The sequence below is a fragment of the Glarea lozoyensis genome (genome assembly GCF_000409485.1).
Source record: "Glarea lozoyensis ATCC 20868 chromosome Unknown GLAREA18, whole genome shotgun sequence".
NCBI classification, from domain to species: domain Eukaryota; kingdom Fungi; phylum Ascomycota; class Leotiomycetes; order Helotiales; family Helotiaceae; genus Glarea; species Glarea lozoyensis.
In genome coordinates, this window is record NW_007360992.1 from 441,286 (window position 1) to 457,951 (window position 16,666).

At 46.7% G+C, this 16,666-nt stretch overlaps 6 protein-coding genes across 6 annotated transcripts; 3 read left to right on the forward strand and 3 right to left on the reverse strand.

Annotated features, from left to right (window-relative positions):
- Positions 1-737: 737 nt before the first annotated feature.
- On the reverse strand, positions 738-1,433 carry GLAREA_12381 (uncharacterized protein; the record flags this gene model as incomplete). Its single annotated transcript, XM_008083163.1, has 1 exon — positions 738-1,433. One exon carries the CDS (start codon positions 1,431-1,433, stop codon positions 738-740), a length of 696 nt encoding a protein of 231 aa, XP_008081354.1.
- Positions 1,434-2,665: 1,232 nt separating this feature from the next.
- Positions 2,666-3,786, forward strand: GLAREA_12382 (uncharacterized protein; the record flags this gene model as incomplete). Its single annotated transcript, XM_008083164.1, has 3 exons — positions 2,666-3,062; positions 3,142-3,656; positions 3,703-3,786. The coding sequence occupies 3 exons, from the start codon at positions 2,666-2,668 to the stop codon at positions 3,784-3,786; spliced, it is 996 nt and encodes a 331-aa protein (XP_008081355.1).
- Positions 3,787-4,433: 647 nt separating this feature from the next.
- On the reverse strand, positions 4,434-6,946 carry GLAREA_12383 (ARM repeat-containing protein; the record flags this gene model as incomplete). The annotated part of the gene is made up of 5 exons (XM_008083165.1): positions 4,434-5,884; positions 5,937-6,071; positions 6,118-6,237; positions 6,294-6,425; positions 6,571-6,946. 5 exons carry the CDS (start codon positions 6,944-6,946, stop codon positions 4,434-4,436), a joined length of 2,214 nt encoding a protein of 737 aa, XP_008081356.1.
- Positions 6,947-8,366: 1,420 nt separating this feature from the next.
- GLAREA_12384 (uncharacterized protein) lies at positions 8,367-9,878 on the reverse strand (the record flags this gene model as incomplete). Its single annotated transcript, XM_008083166.1, has 1 exon — positions 8,367-9,878. One exon carries the CDS (start codon positions 9,876-9,878, stop codon positions 8,367-8,369), a length of 1,512 nt encoding a protein of 503 aa, XP_008081357.1.
- Positions 9,879-10,941: 1,063 nt separating this feature from the next.
- Positions 10,942-14,220, forward strand: GLAREA_12385 (L; the record flags this gene model as incomplete). Its single annotated transcript, XM_008083167.1, has 2 exons — positions 10,942-12,687; positions 12,736-14,220. The coding sequence occupies 2 exons, from the start codon at positions 10,942-10,944 to the stop codon at positions 14,218-14,220; spliced, it is 3,231 nt and encodes a 1,076-aa protein (XP_008081358.1).
- A 341-nt stretch (positions 14,221-14,561) lies between these two features.
- On the forward strand, positions 14,562-16,333 carry GLAREA_12386 (uncharacterized protein; the record flags this gene model as incomplete). The annotated part of the gene is made up of 4 exons (XM_008083168.1): positions 14,562-14,893; positions 14,949-15,396; positions 15,442-15,578; positions 15,628-16,333. The coding sequence occupies 4 exons, from the start codon at positions 14,562-14,564 to the stop codon at positions 16,331-16,333; spliced, it is 1,623 nt and encodes a 540-aa protein (XP_008081359.1).
- Between the last annotated feature and the right edge of the window lie 333 nt (positions 16,334-16,666).

Genomic DNA, 16,666 nt, shown 5'->3' on the forward strand with positions numbered 1-16,666 from the left:
GCCCAACCACCAGCGTATCAAGTACTTCATTGTCATTCCTACCCCAAGGAAGCACCTCAACACGTCCCGAATTATTCCTACAAGCTCATTACCAAAACGAACCTTTCCTCCACTCCGCAAACAGCACTATCTCTCAACCCCATCCCCGTATACCCCTCGCTAAATCTCGCTCAGCCTCGAAAGGAGAAAGATCATTATGAAACAGTTTTATCCACTACTCTACGCACTAGACCTTGGAACGAGGAACTTGAGAGTAATAAATATGATACATAAAAGGGGTCGATTGCTTCCTAGTTTTGGTCACTTGATATTGTGGTAGATGAGGGAGGCAGGAGGTTTTTAGAAAGTGATAATGCGTGAAAGATTAATAAAGGTGATGGGATGTAACAGGAGTAAGAAGGGTGGGTAGGTAGCAGGTTGCACTTTCTGAGATTAAGAATTTGGGAAGTGGGCCTTGGAGCTAGGTTTATGTTGGTGAGTTGAGGGCATCTGGAAGTGTTCGTGATGGTATATTGGACGAAAATGCTGGTTTCAGGAGTTATGTTAGTTGACTTACCCGATCATTAATGGTTTGTTACTTGCTCCGTCACTCCAAGGTTCAGCTAGCTCAGTTAGACAAGACACCTCCATGACAGCAAAATTGAGGCAGGCTATACTCCTTTTTTTAAATTCTTCCTCTTTTCTAGTTTCCAAGCTATAAGGTGAATACTATAGGTAGAAGACGTCAATGACCAACTCTACCTATTACTCTTTTTTGGCTTGTCGTCTAAGCGAGAAGGGTAAATGTTATACTCGGAACTGGTTAACAACTTATTAGGTCCTTTATCAGGCTCAATAATGAAGCCCTCGGCTCTAAGTAATTTGATCTCATCTCCCCAACGGTCTTTAAAGGGTTTCGGTGTAGGACGATATTCATGATCGCCTTTTTCGTTGTAATACAGCTCGAAAATATGACCCAACGGCCCCCCAGGGTATCTGCGCTCTGGTATTCTATAGCGCGTCTTACGAGCTTCGGATATCGTCGACCAACTCGACCAGTCTGTGACGCGGTCTCGCCAGAGAAGTGGCATATGTCCTAGGCGGGGAACATAAGCCCAGTAATCAATATCGGTAGTGAAAGAACCATCTTCCCCTGTGATGCTAAGAGTATCGAGGGGAAGCGGTATTGGGCGAACAAATTTAGCGAGACCTTGAGTGACAAGGTCATTGCCCCTTAGAGGTTTGTACCCATTAAGGTAGGCCTTGAGCTCTTCAAACTCGTGTTCTTTGGCATTAAAGGCTCCGTATTTAGGTAGATCATCTGTCAGAGAATGATCTTCTATCGTAGATTCATTCTCAGGTAAATCATCTATCAAACGTTGGTATTCACTCTTATCAAAGTCAGACTTCTCCCTGTGAAGTATGTCCTTAATCGTTTGCTTAACTCCCTTCATCTCACGACTTTCTTCTATTTTAAAGTGTGTTTTAGTACTTGAGAGTAGTAAAGGTAAACTGATAGTTATTATAGAAGATATATTTATTAAAGAATAAACTATAAGTTAAGACTACTTAATCTAACTCTGTTTTTACCTATTTCGCTAACTTTGATTTTAAATTTTCCTGTTCTTTATATAAGGTGTTTGTTCTAGACATTATTCTTTATACTATTTAGCTTTTACTAGATTAGTACTTAGATATTTAAGTGTAAGAATAAAGAACTCCTTTATTATATCTAAAAGTATATTGTAATTCTTATTTAACAAAGTCCTAAATAGTAATACTATAGTTTTATTTATTAGATTATATTGTTTATTTTAATACTACTAACTCTAAATCTTTACTAAAAAACTAGACATTTTGCTAACAAATGTTAATGTTGTTATTTTTAGACCTAAAATACCTGTAACTGGATTTCCAGGATTTCATTATTGCTAAAAGGTCATTGTTTAGAAACCAACAAAGCATTCAAAGAGGAGCCATTGATTCTACACTCAATAGCTGTAAAAAGCTGAGAAATTAAAGAAAAGGGACCACAGAGATGAAGATAACAAGAGAATAAGGATGTCTCTGAAGTACAACGCATTTTTCCACTCAACTTCTAGATATTTATCTGGTGAAGGAAACTAGACCGAAAGAGCCACTACTTTCCTCCTTGAAAGCTGAACCCGCCAACTCAAGGCGTACTTTCCAAACTTCCAAACTAATAAGAATAAGGTGAGTGTTGGCATTGGATACCTGAGTATGAGCATAATCGTATGTCTCAGCTACATTTCATGGGTATCTGGGTCCATGATAAGAGAGGAATCGTATAGTTTCAGTGTGCTTGGGCATCTTGATATTACTAGTCTGCAACTAGCCGTCGAAATGACTTGTATCGAATGGAGCGCAGTTGAACTGTGAGTCAAGCTGGAATTCAACATGGAGACAGGAGCCGAGAGGAGAGACACGGGAGTCTGATGATCTAAGCTTTGCATTTGAGACGAATGGTTCTTGACTTCCCGGTTGGTGGCTCGATCTTTGCTATGCCTCAATGGGTTGCAAACGGAATTTGTCTCGGGAAGCATGCAACAGCTTCGTCAGCTCGAATTCATACAACAGCAAAACCCACCCCTTCTCCCACAGACTCTGATAATACTCCTCACCAACGCACATCGTTCTGAGAAAACAAAAACCTTCGACAATCTCAATGGCTTCTGCACCGTCAACAGCAGCTGACCTTCCAGGTCCAGTAGGCGCCAACTCGAGCTTTCCCATATTGACAACAGGCCAATTTCAGCCACAACTCCAGCGATCCCACGAAACACAAACGAATACACACGTTGGCTATGAGGATCTTACATACTTGGCTTGCGCAGACAAAAGCTTTCTGGTGGTACGGCAATTTGCATCTTTGCATGCTCGGATTATCTTGAAGTTACAGAACAGCCTTCAGAGTTTGGAATTGCAACTTGAAGAAACTGAGGACGCCTCTCACCCAGCCGGATCTGATCCTGGAGTTTATGAGAACAGATCCTTTCTTCGAGATTCGAACCCAGACCGAATCAAGATTCTGGAAAAAATCCAAGTTGCCTTGATTAGCTATGGTCAGTTTTCGATTTCACCAATGAACAAAGAAGTCCTGCCATTACTTGCCAGTGGGTTCATCTGCTGACATGTTTTTAGATAATTTCATCAATGGTTATCATAAATTGTCGGATCGACCAGCTGTCACCTCATCCGATATGTGCGGCATCAAAGCTTTTTTAGAAGATTATCCGAATGCCATCTACGATAAGGAAACGAGCTTTCTCGGCCATAAGCGAGACTTGATCACCGTTCGACCAGTAATGACGAACTCCTTCCGATTCAAAATCAAGTACATAGTCAACTGCAAGAAGTTTCTGTTCAAAATCAGAGGCTTACTATGTGGAGGAAGTGGTACGGATCCGGAAGCCAAATGTGCTGAGTTGAGATGGGTCTACGACAATAAAATTCAGGAGAAAGTAACAGCCTTGGTGTCTATGCTGGGACTAGCTTTGTTGATCATCCCTCTTTGGATACTGGGAGTCAGCATGGCCTCTTCATCTACGATGAACAAACTGATACTCATCACCGTACTTGTTGTGGTCTTCTACCTCTTAGTCGCCATGGCGACGACAGCAAAACTGTTCGAGAGTTTTGCCTCAGCTGCAGGCAGGGTATGTGGAATCTCTCGGTAAATAGATTTATGCTCACATGTCACAGATACGCGGCGGTGCTCATGGTGTTCCTTCAAGCCACTTCCAGCACAACAAAATGATGATGCTGTTCAAGCTCTGCACGTCGTAGAATATGAGGGACAGGAAAGAACAGTAACATCCAACCGGGGATCGTATTGATACAGCTCCAACGGAAATGTTACCTCGTTTCTTTTGTTTGAAAGGGACAGGGAGGAAAGAGCGACGGAAAACACACGGAATACGACAAAAAAGACACAGAATAAATATTTGTATCGAGGGGCATATGTATTTCAGACTCAGTTCCTCAATACTTATTTCACAAATTCTCAAATATTTATACTCAAGTTGTTCAATTCAGGATTTATTCACACTTAGAACCTGTCTCCTCTCATTGATTTTTAAAATAATTTATGGTTTTGATAGTTTTAGGTAAGGACTCCCTAGACTGGTGGCTGGCCATCAAGTAAATAGATCCCATGCTCGTGAAACAGGTGAATCATGATACAAGGTAGTTGCACTGATAGAAGTACATCTCAGGCTGCACTTCGTGTATTATCTAAGATACCTTTTATTTTATCTTCTACGGCGAGAATTCCATCTACTAAAAGCAAGACCCATGAAGTGAAATAGGAAGCCCAAGGCAGTCCTTGCTAAGCGAATGGAATTTATCTTCACAAACTCCCAACCCAACACCCTCTATCCCAACCCCCAATCTATTCGCAACCCCAAAACCAAACCCACGATTCCCATTCCCAATCAACCCATCAACTCCCTCAAAATCTCATCCGCACCCCTACTCGTCCTGGGCGCCACCGTTCCCCCCTCCTTGGCCGCCAAGACGATCTCGCCACCCCCCTTCAACAAATCCTCAAACATCGCGCGACGCATGACAGCCATGTCACTCCCGCGATTCTTCAGCATCTCACTCACAAGCACCAGCGCATTCTCGCGATCCAGACGCGCCATCTGCGCGGCTTGCGAATGCGGTTGCGGGGTGTCGGATGACTGACCTGGCGTGAGGCCTTCGATGGCCAGAGAAGCCGGGGATGCGGGTGTTGGTTGGAGGGTGGAGGACTTGGGGTCGATGAGGTCCTTGCCGGTGAGCAACTCCATGAGGGGTTGGAAGACGGCGACGTCGTTTAGGAGATCGCTGATGCATTGTGCGCCTTCAGGGTAGCGGGCCATGAGGGCGAAGACAAACCAGCCTTCGGAGCGGACGACGGGCCACTTGTTTTGAGAGACCATGAAGCTGAGGGGTCTGCCGATGTCGGGGTGCATGCTAAAGAATCTGGCGCGGACACTCGCTAGGTTGCTGAGTTCTTTTCCCTTGTAGGTTTCGAAGACGCGGCAGAGGGCTGTTACGAGGCGGGAGATTTCCATTTTGATGGGTTCGACGTCGGTGCGCTCGAAGAGGCCGATGAGGAATGATAAATATGTTCGGCTGTTGGCTGGGGAGTCTTCGTCGTCGCTGAGTCTTTTGCATATTCTGCGTACATTCATGAAGCTGTTGATTATAAGTTGTCGAGCTAATGATATGGAAGAGAATTGGATATCCTGTAAAGTGTCAAGATGCCACAGGCGAGGTAGTATTGGAATGATACCGGCATTTCCAATCTCATCTTTGTTTTTGTCGGGAAGAGCTAGATTTTTCAAAAAGCCGAGAGCAGCATGGAGAAGTTGTGAGTCGTTTGCGTCCTTTAAAATAGCAATAAGCGGCTTGTGGACTTGAGAAGTATGGACGAATTCCACACAAGCTTCATCCGAACGAGCCAAATTACCGAGCATGATGCAGGCGCATACTTGAAGTTGTAATTGCGGACTCGAGAGCCATCGACGTAGAGAACTTGTGAACGGTGATACGACTGGGCAAGCCTCCTTAAATTCTGGTAATGCCGACACGTCTGAAAGAACTTGATTAAAATTTGTTCGCATTTGCGAAAGAAGCTTAGCATCTTCTTCATCAGGTTGAGCTGAGCCAAGCGTGACTTGTGCGTCGAAGCGGGTGTAAGACTCGATCAAAACTGTAAGTGTAGTATCTAAACCGCCTAGTGTGATGAGGGCTTTTTGAAATTTCTCATGCTTCATATATGCGATGGCAGTGTTAACGAGCGCAAGATAGTCTTCAGAATCGCATGGAAATTCGCGGTCTATGGCAAGCATAAGAAGCACAACAGCAATATTTTCTGGCGCTACTTCGAGTTCTGAAGCTGCATAATGTGTTAGTTGAATCCAATATCAGTTCGACTCTCCATAACTTACGTCTTGTGGCTAAGAGGTCCAAAATTTGACAAATATAGTTTAAAAACGATCTACTATCATTAAATGAAGGACTAGATATAAGCTGAACCAACTCTTTGCTAAGGAAAAGATCGGATGCTTGTTGCTGCGCCGGTTCTAGCAGGATTAGCTTGCTGTCTAGAATGAATAGAGCGATACTTACCATAGTCTACACATATATTATACAGAACGGGAATGGTAAATGGCAACAGAGAAGTATCCTCCAAGAGGTGGATTATTGGTCTTAGGGACCCAGACGAAATGACTCGCGCTCGATTCTCATCTATCAAAATTAGGAATCTAGGTTTCGAACAGCAAAGCCATGAGAAGTCATCTTACCAGTATCGGCGCATGAGTTACCAATCAACCTGAGCATGTGTATCTGAAGAGAATGAGACGGTGGATTGGTATTGAGAACTTGAAGAAAGAAATCAAGCATTCCAGAATCTCCGAGTGGTATTCTCCATCGAGCTGAAAGCAATTAGTGAATGGAGTATACGGTTAGTTGTCTCGTAACGAACGGTGGGATATTTGGTTCTTGTATCATGAGAATTGCTATTCTCTCGAAATGTCTTAAGAAATGGTTCGATAAATGAAATAGGATAATTAGACTCACGATCTCGACTTTTGTCAGCCAGATTCTCCACCACCAAATCCATCTGTTGACTCCCCGACCACCAGAGCTGTGAGACTGATTGAAAGACTTCTCTCAATGTCTCAATCTTCGCCCTCTGGTCCTCTAGGTCAAACTCCATCTCAACATCATCGTTCTGCGCCATCACGCTATCTTCATCCACAGACTTAATTTTCAAATGCTCAATCACACTTTCAAAAAGCTTCTTCTGCTCTTCCGTCGACAGCGCACTTCTCGATGAGGACTGAAACACATTTGCAGACCCCCCCTCTGTATTTAACGACACCATCGCATCGGTAGAATGAGCACGCATTCCGTCTTCTGACGAATTCTCGTCTTGCGGCTGAACAGCAGCCATGTTACCTTGATGGAGCTGCCTTCCTCTCCGCGTGCGCGGAAATTATTGAGGGCCCCAGACGCCGATGCAGAATGCAGAGAGTCGAAAGCTACCACGAGAGCCGCGCGATCTTTTGGGCTGGGGACATCGATTGTGAGCGGGCGGGCTGACTGACAGGTCTAGGTAGCTCGATTCCCAAGGTGGAAAATAAGGTACGAAGATGGGGCCAGGATGGGACGAATAAGCGGTTCTTTTCGATTCAGCCTTACCCACGTCGCGTTTCTCCTAATCCGTCAATTTCAACCTGCAATGATGATGGTGTTAATGCTTTGTCAGTCCTGATTTAGATATAAGGGTTATGACGTTCGCATAAGTAATCGTGCTTGTCGGCGTTCGTGGCCGAAGTTATTCGTCACGTCGTATGTGTATACCGTGCAAAGCCTCAACAGATCTCTTGGCGTCACCAAAAGACTGCGGACAGCCACAACTAGTTGGACGATGGATGCGTATAACCGTTGAATTGATTGGCTTGCTCGCAGTCAATGAAACGCAATACGCAGGTGTTACGATTGTCGATTATTGCAGTTAGGTAGTGAGTGGTATTTAGACGAGCCTTTTTGATCCGCGCATGCTATAAATGATTCCTGGTCTATTGTCTATGAAATCGTATACGCTACATCACCCACATCAACACTGGGTAGTCCACAAGACAACTACCTTAACGAATTGTATTAGCAGACATAATGTTTTAATACTTGTCAGTAAGGATACACCCTCTAGAATTTGTCTAGAGCTTTACACTCTATGACCCTCACTCCGCAAATCTGACGCTCCCCCTAATCCACATCTGTGAAGTGCACTCAAGCTGTCAGAGTAAACTGAGCTGTCAAAATTCTTTCTGATAGCTGAATCACTTTCTGGCAATAAACTTGTTATATCACGCGATGCGAGGCCGCTAGGCAGCGAGTGAAGTGAACAACCACTTAAGCCAGTGGAATTAAGTGCTCGAGGTTACTCGAAGCAGGTTAGATTATGTTGCAGACATTCGAAGCAATCAACCTTTCTTTGTTTAATGATCAATTCTCTGGCTTTCCACAATAACTCAAGACTAGCCAGGTACCTAGCACAGATCCTGCAGCCAAAGCCTTGGTCTCACGCCATTAAGACACAGTCCATTCCCACCCAGGTCCTTATTCCACACCGATGTCCATCCCAAAGTAAGTACCGTACCAGCCCGCCTACAAACATCTTTTTACTATACAGCTGCTACTGCCGTAAATGGAATACAGATACTGCCTAGCCTGACTTCGTGTCAGAAGGCTAATACCTAAAATTATGAGAAGAGAAGTTCAATAACATCATGTCGTCGTATGCAGCACTGCGAAGCTAATTGAATCGTCGAAAATATAAGGGGTGACTTGAATTACCCCAACAAATGCTCTCAAAATGTCCTGTCAATGCCCAAGCCAACAGGCGCTGGGGTTCGATGTTTCTTTGCAGCAACATAATCGTACTCGTCATCACCACGCTTTCTCTTCTCAACAGTCGGCTTGGTGACTGTGCCAAATATCTTCGACTGGTGAAGAGGTTTGGTACCGCCCGGTGTAGGTGTGGATGTGCGAGACGCGGCGACTTCAAAAGACTCTCGAGGATCTCGGCGAAGCATTTCTGTGGCACTTTGGCTAGCTTGACTTTCGGTCACTTCTTGGCTCTCCTCACGGTAACCGGCAGCAGCACGTTCAATTTCTTCAGTGTCAGACGCAGAGATGGTGCTGTCACGAGATTTTCTGCGTCGCTCCCGGGGATGTTGAAGACCGCCACTGAGCGTAGTAGCTACACGAGCTTCTGCTTGAGCTGAGAACTGGGCCGAAGGTAAGAGAGTTGAATGACCGGACTTTTGTCGAGCAGAACCAGGGGTAGTAGGCAACGACGACAATGACTGAACGCCACGGCTATGCCTGTTGGGAGTCCGCTGAGCTGGTCTCCGGTCAACGATAGGAGTGGATGGTGCACTGTTATTGCCTTCTCTCAAGACTGCATCAGCAAGCAAAAGTGCAGCGAAAGGCGGCTCCTCCTGGCTCTGATGACCTTGTCGCATAGACCTGTTGGTCATTGGTGTGTGTTTAGGAGTTGAGCGATAGAACTGAGGTGTTGTAGGTGAGGTGTGGAGGCTAGGATTATGGTAGATTCCACCTGGGCTTCGCATTTCATTGACATGAACCCGATTGATACGGATTCTCTCTCGAAGTTGCTTCACATCGATTTGTAGATCAATGATATCGTCTTCTTTGGAAATGATGATCTTTTTGGCTTTCCGAAGACTTTCCCTTTCTTTGCGCAATTCCTCCTCAAGTATCTTGGTTCGTCTTCGATAGTGCTCCAATTCAGGAGGATCTTGGGCATCTTGAACGCGCGCCTGAAGAAGTTCCACCTCACGGAGTGTCATATCATGCTCGACTTCCAGATGTTTTACGGCCTCCTCACTTTCAATGGTGAGGAGATTGTGCTGGAGCTTGTAATGTGCTGCAGACATCCGAGCTTCGCGGGCCTGGACGTCTAGTTTCACGTTCTCAGCCAAAAGTGCCGCGGCAATCTCGCGCAACGCGTCGATCGAAGCATTCGCAATCTGTTGAGGCGTGGGCTTTATGAGCGAGCTCGTCGACGCGTCTCTTTTGATGCCATTCGCAACTGTTGGTGGGGGCGAGGAAAGAATCGCTCCTGGGTCTGGAGTGCGCGAGAGCCGAGATGGAGCCAAGTTTGCATTTCGGCCGTGAGGATTCTGGGACGAAGGCGGGGGGGTCATCGAAGATGTCGCCGGTGCCACCATCATTGATGTATTGGGTGAAGCAGGACGGGATAATCTTTGTCTAACAGGAGCTTCAATGTCGGGGTTTAGGGGCGTAGATGGGTCGCCAGGTGTAGAAACGTCGTCCAAGGAAGCTTGAGAACTCATCCTGGCGCTTATCCAGCCTTCACAGTATTCAATTGCAGGTAGCTTTCAGGTCGATTATGCGAGATGAGAATTGGGCCGAGCGGAAACTTGCGACAGCTACTATCCTGTGTGTTGAGTGGGCGTCTGTGTTGTCCAAGGGCGGGTTCGGTGCCAAATGGTAGATAGAGCTAGAGAGGTGACGATGGAATACCGAACGCGTCTATCGTGACAATGCAACCGGGAGTTCAGCTCGCAAGAACAGAAACCTAACGACGGAAAGGATATATTCAATACACAATTGCTAAGGAGAGCTGCGCAACTGGTCTCGAATATCGGAGGTGGGTAGCCTTACGACGCGGACATCGGGTGTGTAAAATCCAAGAGGCGGGATGTTCAAGTTCGTTGCTACGCAACCACCTGCCCAGGTGGGCATTCACAAGGCTTAGTCACACTTTGAAGTTGAACAAGAACAATAGGAGCACGAATAATGTCATCCTCAAAGTTGTCATCCTCAAAGTTGTCATCCTCAAAGTTGTCATCCAGTGGAGTTTTTCATCTTTGAAGATGATCTGGGATCGACTAACCTTATATGCATCTTGTGCATATATACTCCATATAGTCTCCACATCCAGCATCAAAATACCATGAAACATAATACAGACCAAATTTAGCTGATATCTCTTATCATCATGTGACGTGACAGCGTTCGGTCTCGAATGGGCCAGGCAGCTCGGATGGTCGCGTTTATTGGCCCACCTGGGCAGGGTCTAATCGCGAATTTAAGGTGGATGTAAATATTTGCTGACTGGGGTGGTGGCTGCCATCGCGGAATTAATAATTCCCAATTGAGACGGCACACTAGAAGTGTTTCTATGAATCGCGGACTTTGAATGATGAAGTAAAGAAGCCTTGCTTGTGCTGCAACCCATTTTCACTTGTTCCTCCTTGCAAGATCACCACAGAACTTCCAACAACAACTGGACTGTGACCTTGTCCCTTGTCAACACCACACTATGAACACCCTCAGTATTTAAAGCACCCCCCTTTCGCAGCACCAAGCTATCAAGACCGGACATTAGCAACCATGGAGCACTCGCCCAGCTCCTCAAAACCATCCGGGATCCCGCGAATTTCGAGGCTTCCTGTACCTCGCTCATCACTCCGAACTGCACCGTCTCGAGAAAACCTACAGCAGGCTCAAAAACCGACAGGTATCATAAACCCCCGCCTAAGGGCCGCTCCCTCACGAGATCAGCTGGCTTCATCGACGACCATCAGACCTCGCATACCATCGACGCCAGTCAGAAGCCGCGATTCTATATCCGCACTCCCTCGAGATCGTGATGCCTCAACAGGTAGCCTTACGCCAATTCTGCAATCGCTCTCGCGAAGGACGAGCTATAACACATTATACCAAAAGCCATCTCAGCCATTCTTTGCCGAAACGCCAGGTGGAAGAGGAGACAAGGATAATGATGAGTCTGCAATGGAGGATACCGCTTCAAATGAAGACCCTGAAGAGCCAGATCTAGGCAAGCGTTCTCGGAAACCCAGACCCTCGCTCTCAGAACGGACAATGGAAACCCTCCAAAGAATCCCCTCTTCTCCTGCTGTGAGGCGAAGAGGATCCAGCTTCTACAGTACCGAAAACCCGATGCGACCAACTTCAAGCGGCAGAGTCACATCTAGGCCAGGTTCCCGCCAGCAGATGGATACATCCATGCGGCCTCCCTCACAGACGTCTTCAAGGCCAACATCAAGAGCAGGCCAGTTCCAGAATAATTCCCAACATGACTTCCGTGCCTCTACAAACACATATCAAACGAATCCAACGCAGGGAATTTTCTCAACCCATGGCCAACCCGGGCGATCTGGTGTAGGGAGGCTTGTCAGAAAGCCGTCAAATATCCAGAGTAACCTTCCTCAAACGCCAAATGCGCCGATATCAAAGCTTCCGTCTCCAATATTCAGTGTCTCCCCGCGAGAACGCTCTCCCAGCCCCGCAAAACCAAATATGAAGGCTCCTACACCAAAAGCGGGAAGTAAAACTCTTTCTTCACGGACGTTGAAGCCACGGGCTTCAGTTAATGGACTTTTCCGGAAGCCATCAATGTCTAGTTTGGATCAAGTTAGTGATATCGACCGGATAGGATTTGGACAAAAAAAGAAAACCGCAACGCTTTCAAATACATCGTCAGAAGCAACTTCTACAACCTCAAGAATCTCGTCCGTCACGAGCAAAACGACTGTATCTAATGGAAACGGCGACACTACTCCGAGAAAATCTTCCTCTGCGCTTCGTGATCAAATATCCAAAGCAAAAGCTGCGAAGCGCGCCGCAGCAGCGAAAAATACAACAATCAACACCATATCCCAAGACGATGAGGTCCCAGTAATAGCGAGTGGTACATTTGATTTCGGTTTGCCCAGCAACCCATTCAACCAAGGCGAAAATGATAACGGAGCCAAAGGCCTTCTTCGAAAGCGTATTGATGCGGCACGTACGGATGGACGTCTGAACATTGCTGGTATGGGCTTCAAAGAGATACCCGACGAAGTCATGAACATGTACAATCTAGACGTCGTGGGGGCTAACGGGGGTTCATGGGCTGAATCTGTCGACCTGACGAGGCTGATTGCAGCTGATAATGAGTTGGAGGTAATTCAGGATGACATCTTCCCGGACTTGGATCCTAGAGACAGCATGAACGACGAGGATGGGAAGGGCAATCAATTCGGAGGTTTGGAGACCCTTGACTTGCACGGCAATATGTTGAAGGCGCTCCCAGTCGGACTGAGGAGGCTCGAGCTGCTGACGACGGTGAACCTAGTAAGTTGATCTTAAATCTATTGCGTCACATACGCTAACAAGTTTTAGTCTAGCAATAAATTGGGCAACGATACATTTGACATAATCTGTCAACTGTTTTCGCTCCGTGATCTTAAAATGGGTAGCAACGATCTTTCTGGGTTGCTAGATACTCGGATAGCCAATCTTAAGAATTTAGAGGTCCTAGACGTACAGCGTAATGCGCTAACACAACTTCCCGATGAGTTATCTAACCTTGTCAGCCTTCGAGTGCTGAATGTCAGAGAGAATAAGCTAAATGCTCTTCCTTTCGATAGCTTACACCGACTACCACTTGTAGAAGTACTTGCCTCAAAGAACAGACTCTCCGGGGCTCTCATATCTGATAAAGTTGAAGAGCTTGAGCATCTACAAGTTTTGGATGTCTCCTGTAACTCACTTCTGAGTCTCACTGGAGGGGTGCTTCGACTGCCTTCCCTTCACCAACTTGATTGTTCAGCGAATCGGCTGACTAGCCTCCCGGATCTCACATCTTGGGTCAGCCTTCTCACAATTGCGGCGGAGGATAACAACATATCTTCGTTGCCAACTGGCTTTACGCAATTACCTAGAGTGAGAAACGTTGATCTGAACGGCAATAATCTCAAGGTCTTGGATGACGAGATTGGAGGCATGGCTAGCCTATACATGTTCCGTATTAGTGGCAATCCGTTGCGGGAAAAGAAATTCGCGAGTATGCCTACGGACGATCTCAAGCGTGCTCTGAAGTCAAGGATGGCTCCATCCACAGAAACATCGTCAACTGAGAATACAGAGAAGGATCCAGATCTTGAGGGTGCTTTTTATTCTGCGCCAAACTCCCCATTGTCACCACGCCCAACATCATCCGATTGGCCGGTGATAGGTGGAACTACCCTGGACAGGTCAAACACGCAATCACATTCTTTAAATCCGGTCGCAGCAGCCCAGATTGCCTCTAACAACAACATCAAATCTCTCGAATTGCATCACAACAAATTCGAAATGATACCGAACTCGATTGCTTTCTTCGCGAGCACTCTCACATCGCTGAACCTTGCTCACAACGAACTGACAGGGGACATGTTCATGAAAGACGACCTTGAGTTACCTGCCCTGAAAGAGCTGAATTTGAGCTCCAATACTTTTAACTCTTTACAGCCTCTGTTTCAGTATCTGAAAGCACCGGAGCTGGAGAGACTCGATATTAGTTTTAATCGTCTTACCTCACTTCCCATCTTGCGCCAACATTTCCCCAAGCTAATTAATGTCTTCGCCTCACACAATACGATTCGAGAGCTTTCACCAGAAGCAGTCAGAGGTCTTAGAATACTAGATTGCAGCAGTAATGATATCAACAGTCTGAATGCTCGCATCGGTCTTCTTGGTGGGCCTGGTGGCCTCCATACTTTGAATGTTAGTGGTAATCGATTCCGAGTGCCGAAGTACACCATCTTGGAGAAAGGAACTGAAACTACGCTCGCGTGGTTGAGAGATCGAATTCCGACCAATGATACTAGTACAGATGTTGACTAGAGTGACGTGCGCTTCCAGGTGTCGTTTCTTGTCAGTTTTGAAATTACTCAGATGTTTGCTGGCGTTGAATTGTGATGGGAAATAATTGGAGCTTTGTACACCTCAGCAGATATACCTTGTACAGTACGTTATATAATGATAATATTAATTACTCTCAAAGAACTCTAAGCAATATGGACCCAAAATTCCAAATACTCTCCGGAAATTAGATGAACCCATATGTTGACCTGCACGTGACCTATACCAGACCGAGGTTCACATGCGGCTCCTTACAAGTCAAACATCATTATGCTTCACAACATCAACAACGTTCTCCATGCCACCGTGAGATCGCCAACATAATGGCTTCAACTTCTGACGAAGGGCCAAAGCCATCACGCGACCGCGTATCCGCCAAATCCACCGCGGATCCTATACTTCGAAACGCATTGCGCTATACCATATCCCCGAAAGAATACGAGACCCTTCATAAATTTATCATCTCGCGCTCGAAGGTCCTCCAGAGAAACGCGCCTACGGTTGCGCGAGTTGAGAAACTCCTTGATAGACCGGGACGCGATGATTATAATGCGGCGGCTGTGAGGGCTAGTTTGAGGGTGTTCCTTGCGACGGGTGCGGCTTTGAAGGCTTGGGGGGCTATTAAGGAGAGGTTTCTTGGTGGGGATAAGTTGCGGTATGTTTAGGTCAATGAATTTTTTCGAGAAAGTAAAGCTGATTCGGTTTTGTAGTGGCAGAAAAGCTTCGTTGTGGAAATCTCCAAACTTCCGACTGTCCTTATCCCTTTCGGCGATTTTGCTGCTCCATCGCATACTCTTTCGCTTCTTCACGCGATTGAGAGCACATCTTCTCACCCCCGAAGCGAGACCTTTCCGTCAGAGGAATAAAAGGACGAGTCGGACTCTCACATCAACACTTGCTCCGGCTGTGGGTGCTAGTCTGGCTGGGTTCATGCTTGCGGTGTATCCTGCGGATCAGCTTAGAGTGAGTATATCGATATATGCACTTAGTCGAGCGGCGGAATTTGCGTATAATCACGCGGAGGATGAGGGGTGGATATGGGGGAAGGAGGGGAGTCGGTGGGAGAGACCTTGGTGGTGGGGTAGTTGGTTGCTGTATCCGTTGACTTGTGGGCAATTGTTACATGCTTTTGTCTTTGACAAGGATTGCTTTCCTACGGTAAGTAAAGTTCTCGTCCGTTTAGTGCTTAACTAAATGTATTAGGCATACGGTGACTTCATCCTCAAATACTCCCCTCAGTATGTTCAAACCAGGCCGGAAGACTACCCAGCAAGTCTTCCATGGCCGAGCACACGCAAAGTGGTTGATAACCTCGCGGAAGTCGCCCGTCTCAACTATCCGTAAGTCACGACCCCCCTTTTTAAGTGTCAGGCATTCTAACCTCTCCAGCCCCTTCATCTCCCCAATCCTCTTCCCAAACAGCACCACCCTCCCCGCCTCCCTCGTCAGCATCTCCCCAATAACCTCCCCCGCGCACCCCCTAATAGCCTCCCTCACCTGCGCAACCCTTCACCCCTCGGACCCGTCCTGTCTCCGCACCTACCTCACCTACTGGCTCCGCGTCTTCCCCTCTCTAACCCGCTTCTTCACCGCCGTCTTCCTCGTCCTCTCGCTCCCCTCCTACAAACGCTTCTACCGCGCCCCCATCACCACCCTCAACAACCTCGCCTCCCGCATCCTCCTTTACTCCTCCTTCGTCGCCGGCTCCATCGGCACGTCCTGGGGCGCCATCTGTTTCTTCCAGCAGCTCTTACCGCGACACTTCCTCGCTACGCAACGATTCTTCCTGGGCGGCATGTTAGGTGGTCTGTGGGGCTTTATCGTGAGGAGACAGGCGAGAGGAGAGTTTTTGCAGAGTGCACGTGCCAGTATCGATTCGCTTTGGAAGGTGGGACGGAAGAGGGGTTGGTGGCGCGGGGTTCGGGGCGGGGATGTGTGGTTGTTTGTGTGTAGTCTGATGGTTATTAATGTGGTTTATGAACGGGACGCGAGGAGTTTGCGGAGTGGCGTTGTGAGGAAGGGTGTTAGTGGGTTGAGAGGTGAGGGGTTTAAGGATTGTGTTGAGGAGGAGGAGATGAGGGTTAAGGAGGAGTGAAGAACGAGTTCCACTTAGGTGTTGCAGGGGTGATGGATTATGATTTGATGATATGATAGTTTGTATACTTAGTAGTATGTGGGTATTTTTCTGATATTTATAGTATCTTTAGTCTAATTATCAACTAGTGTACATATCCAACATATACAATAGGCTGTCCAAATACTGTCATACATAGTACAAGACTCATAGGTGGTACAACTCTCGTGTACAACTCACATCCATCGTACAGCTCGCTTACTGTACACTCACATCCTCTTCCCAAATTTGAGCAGCATACGTTACCGATGAACGACCAACACTCTCTCTTACACACAAATCTCTATACATCTC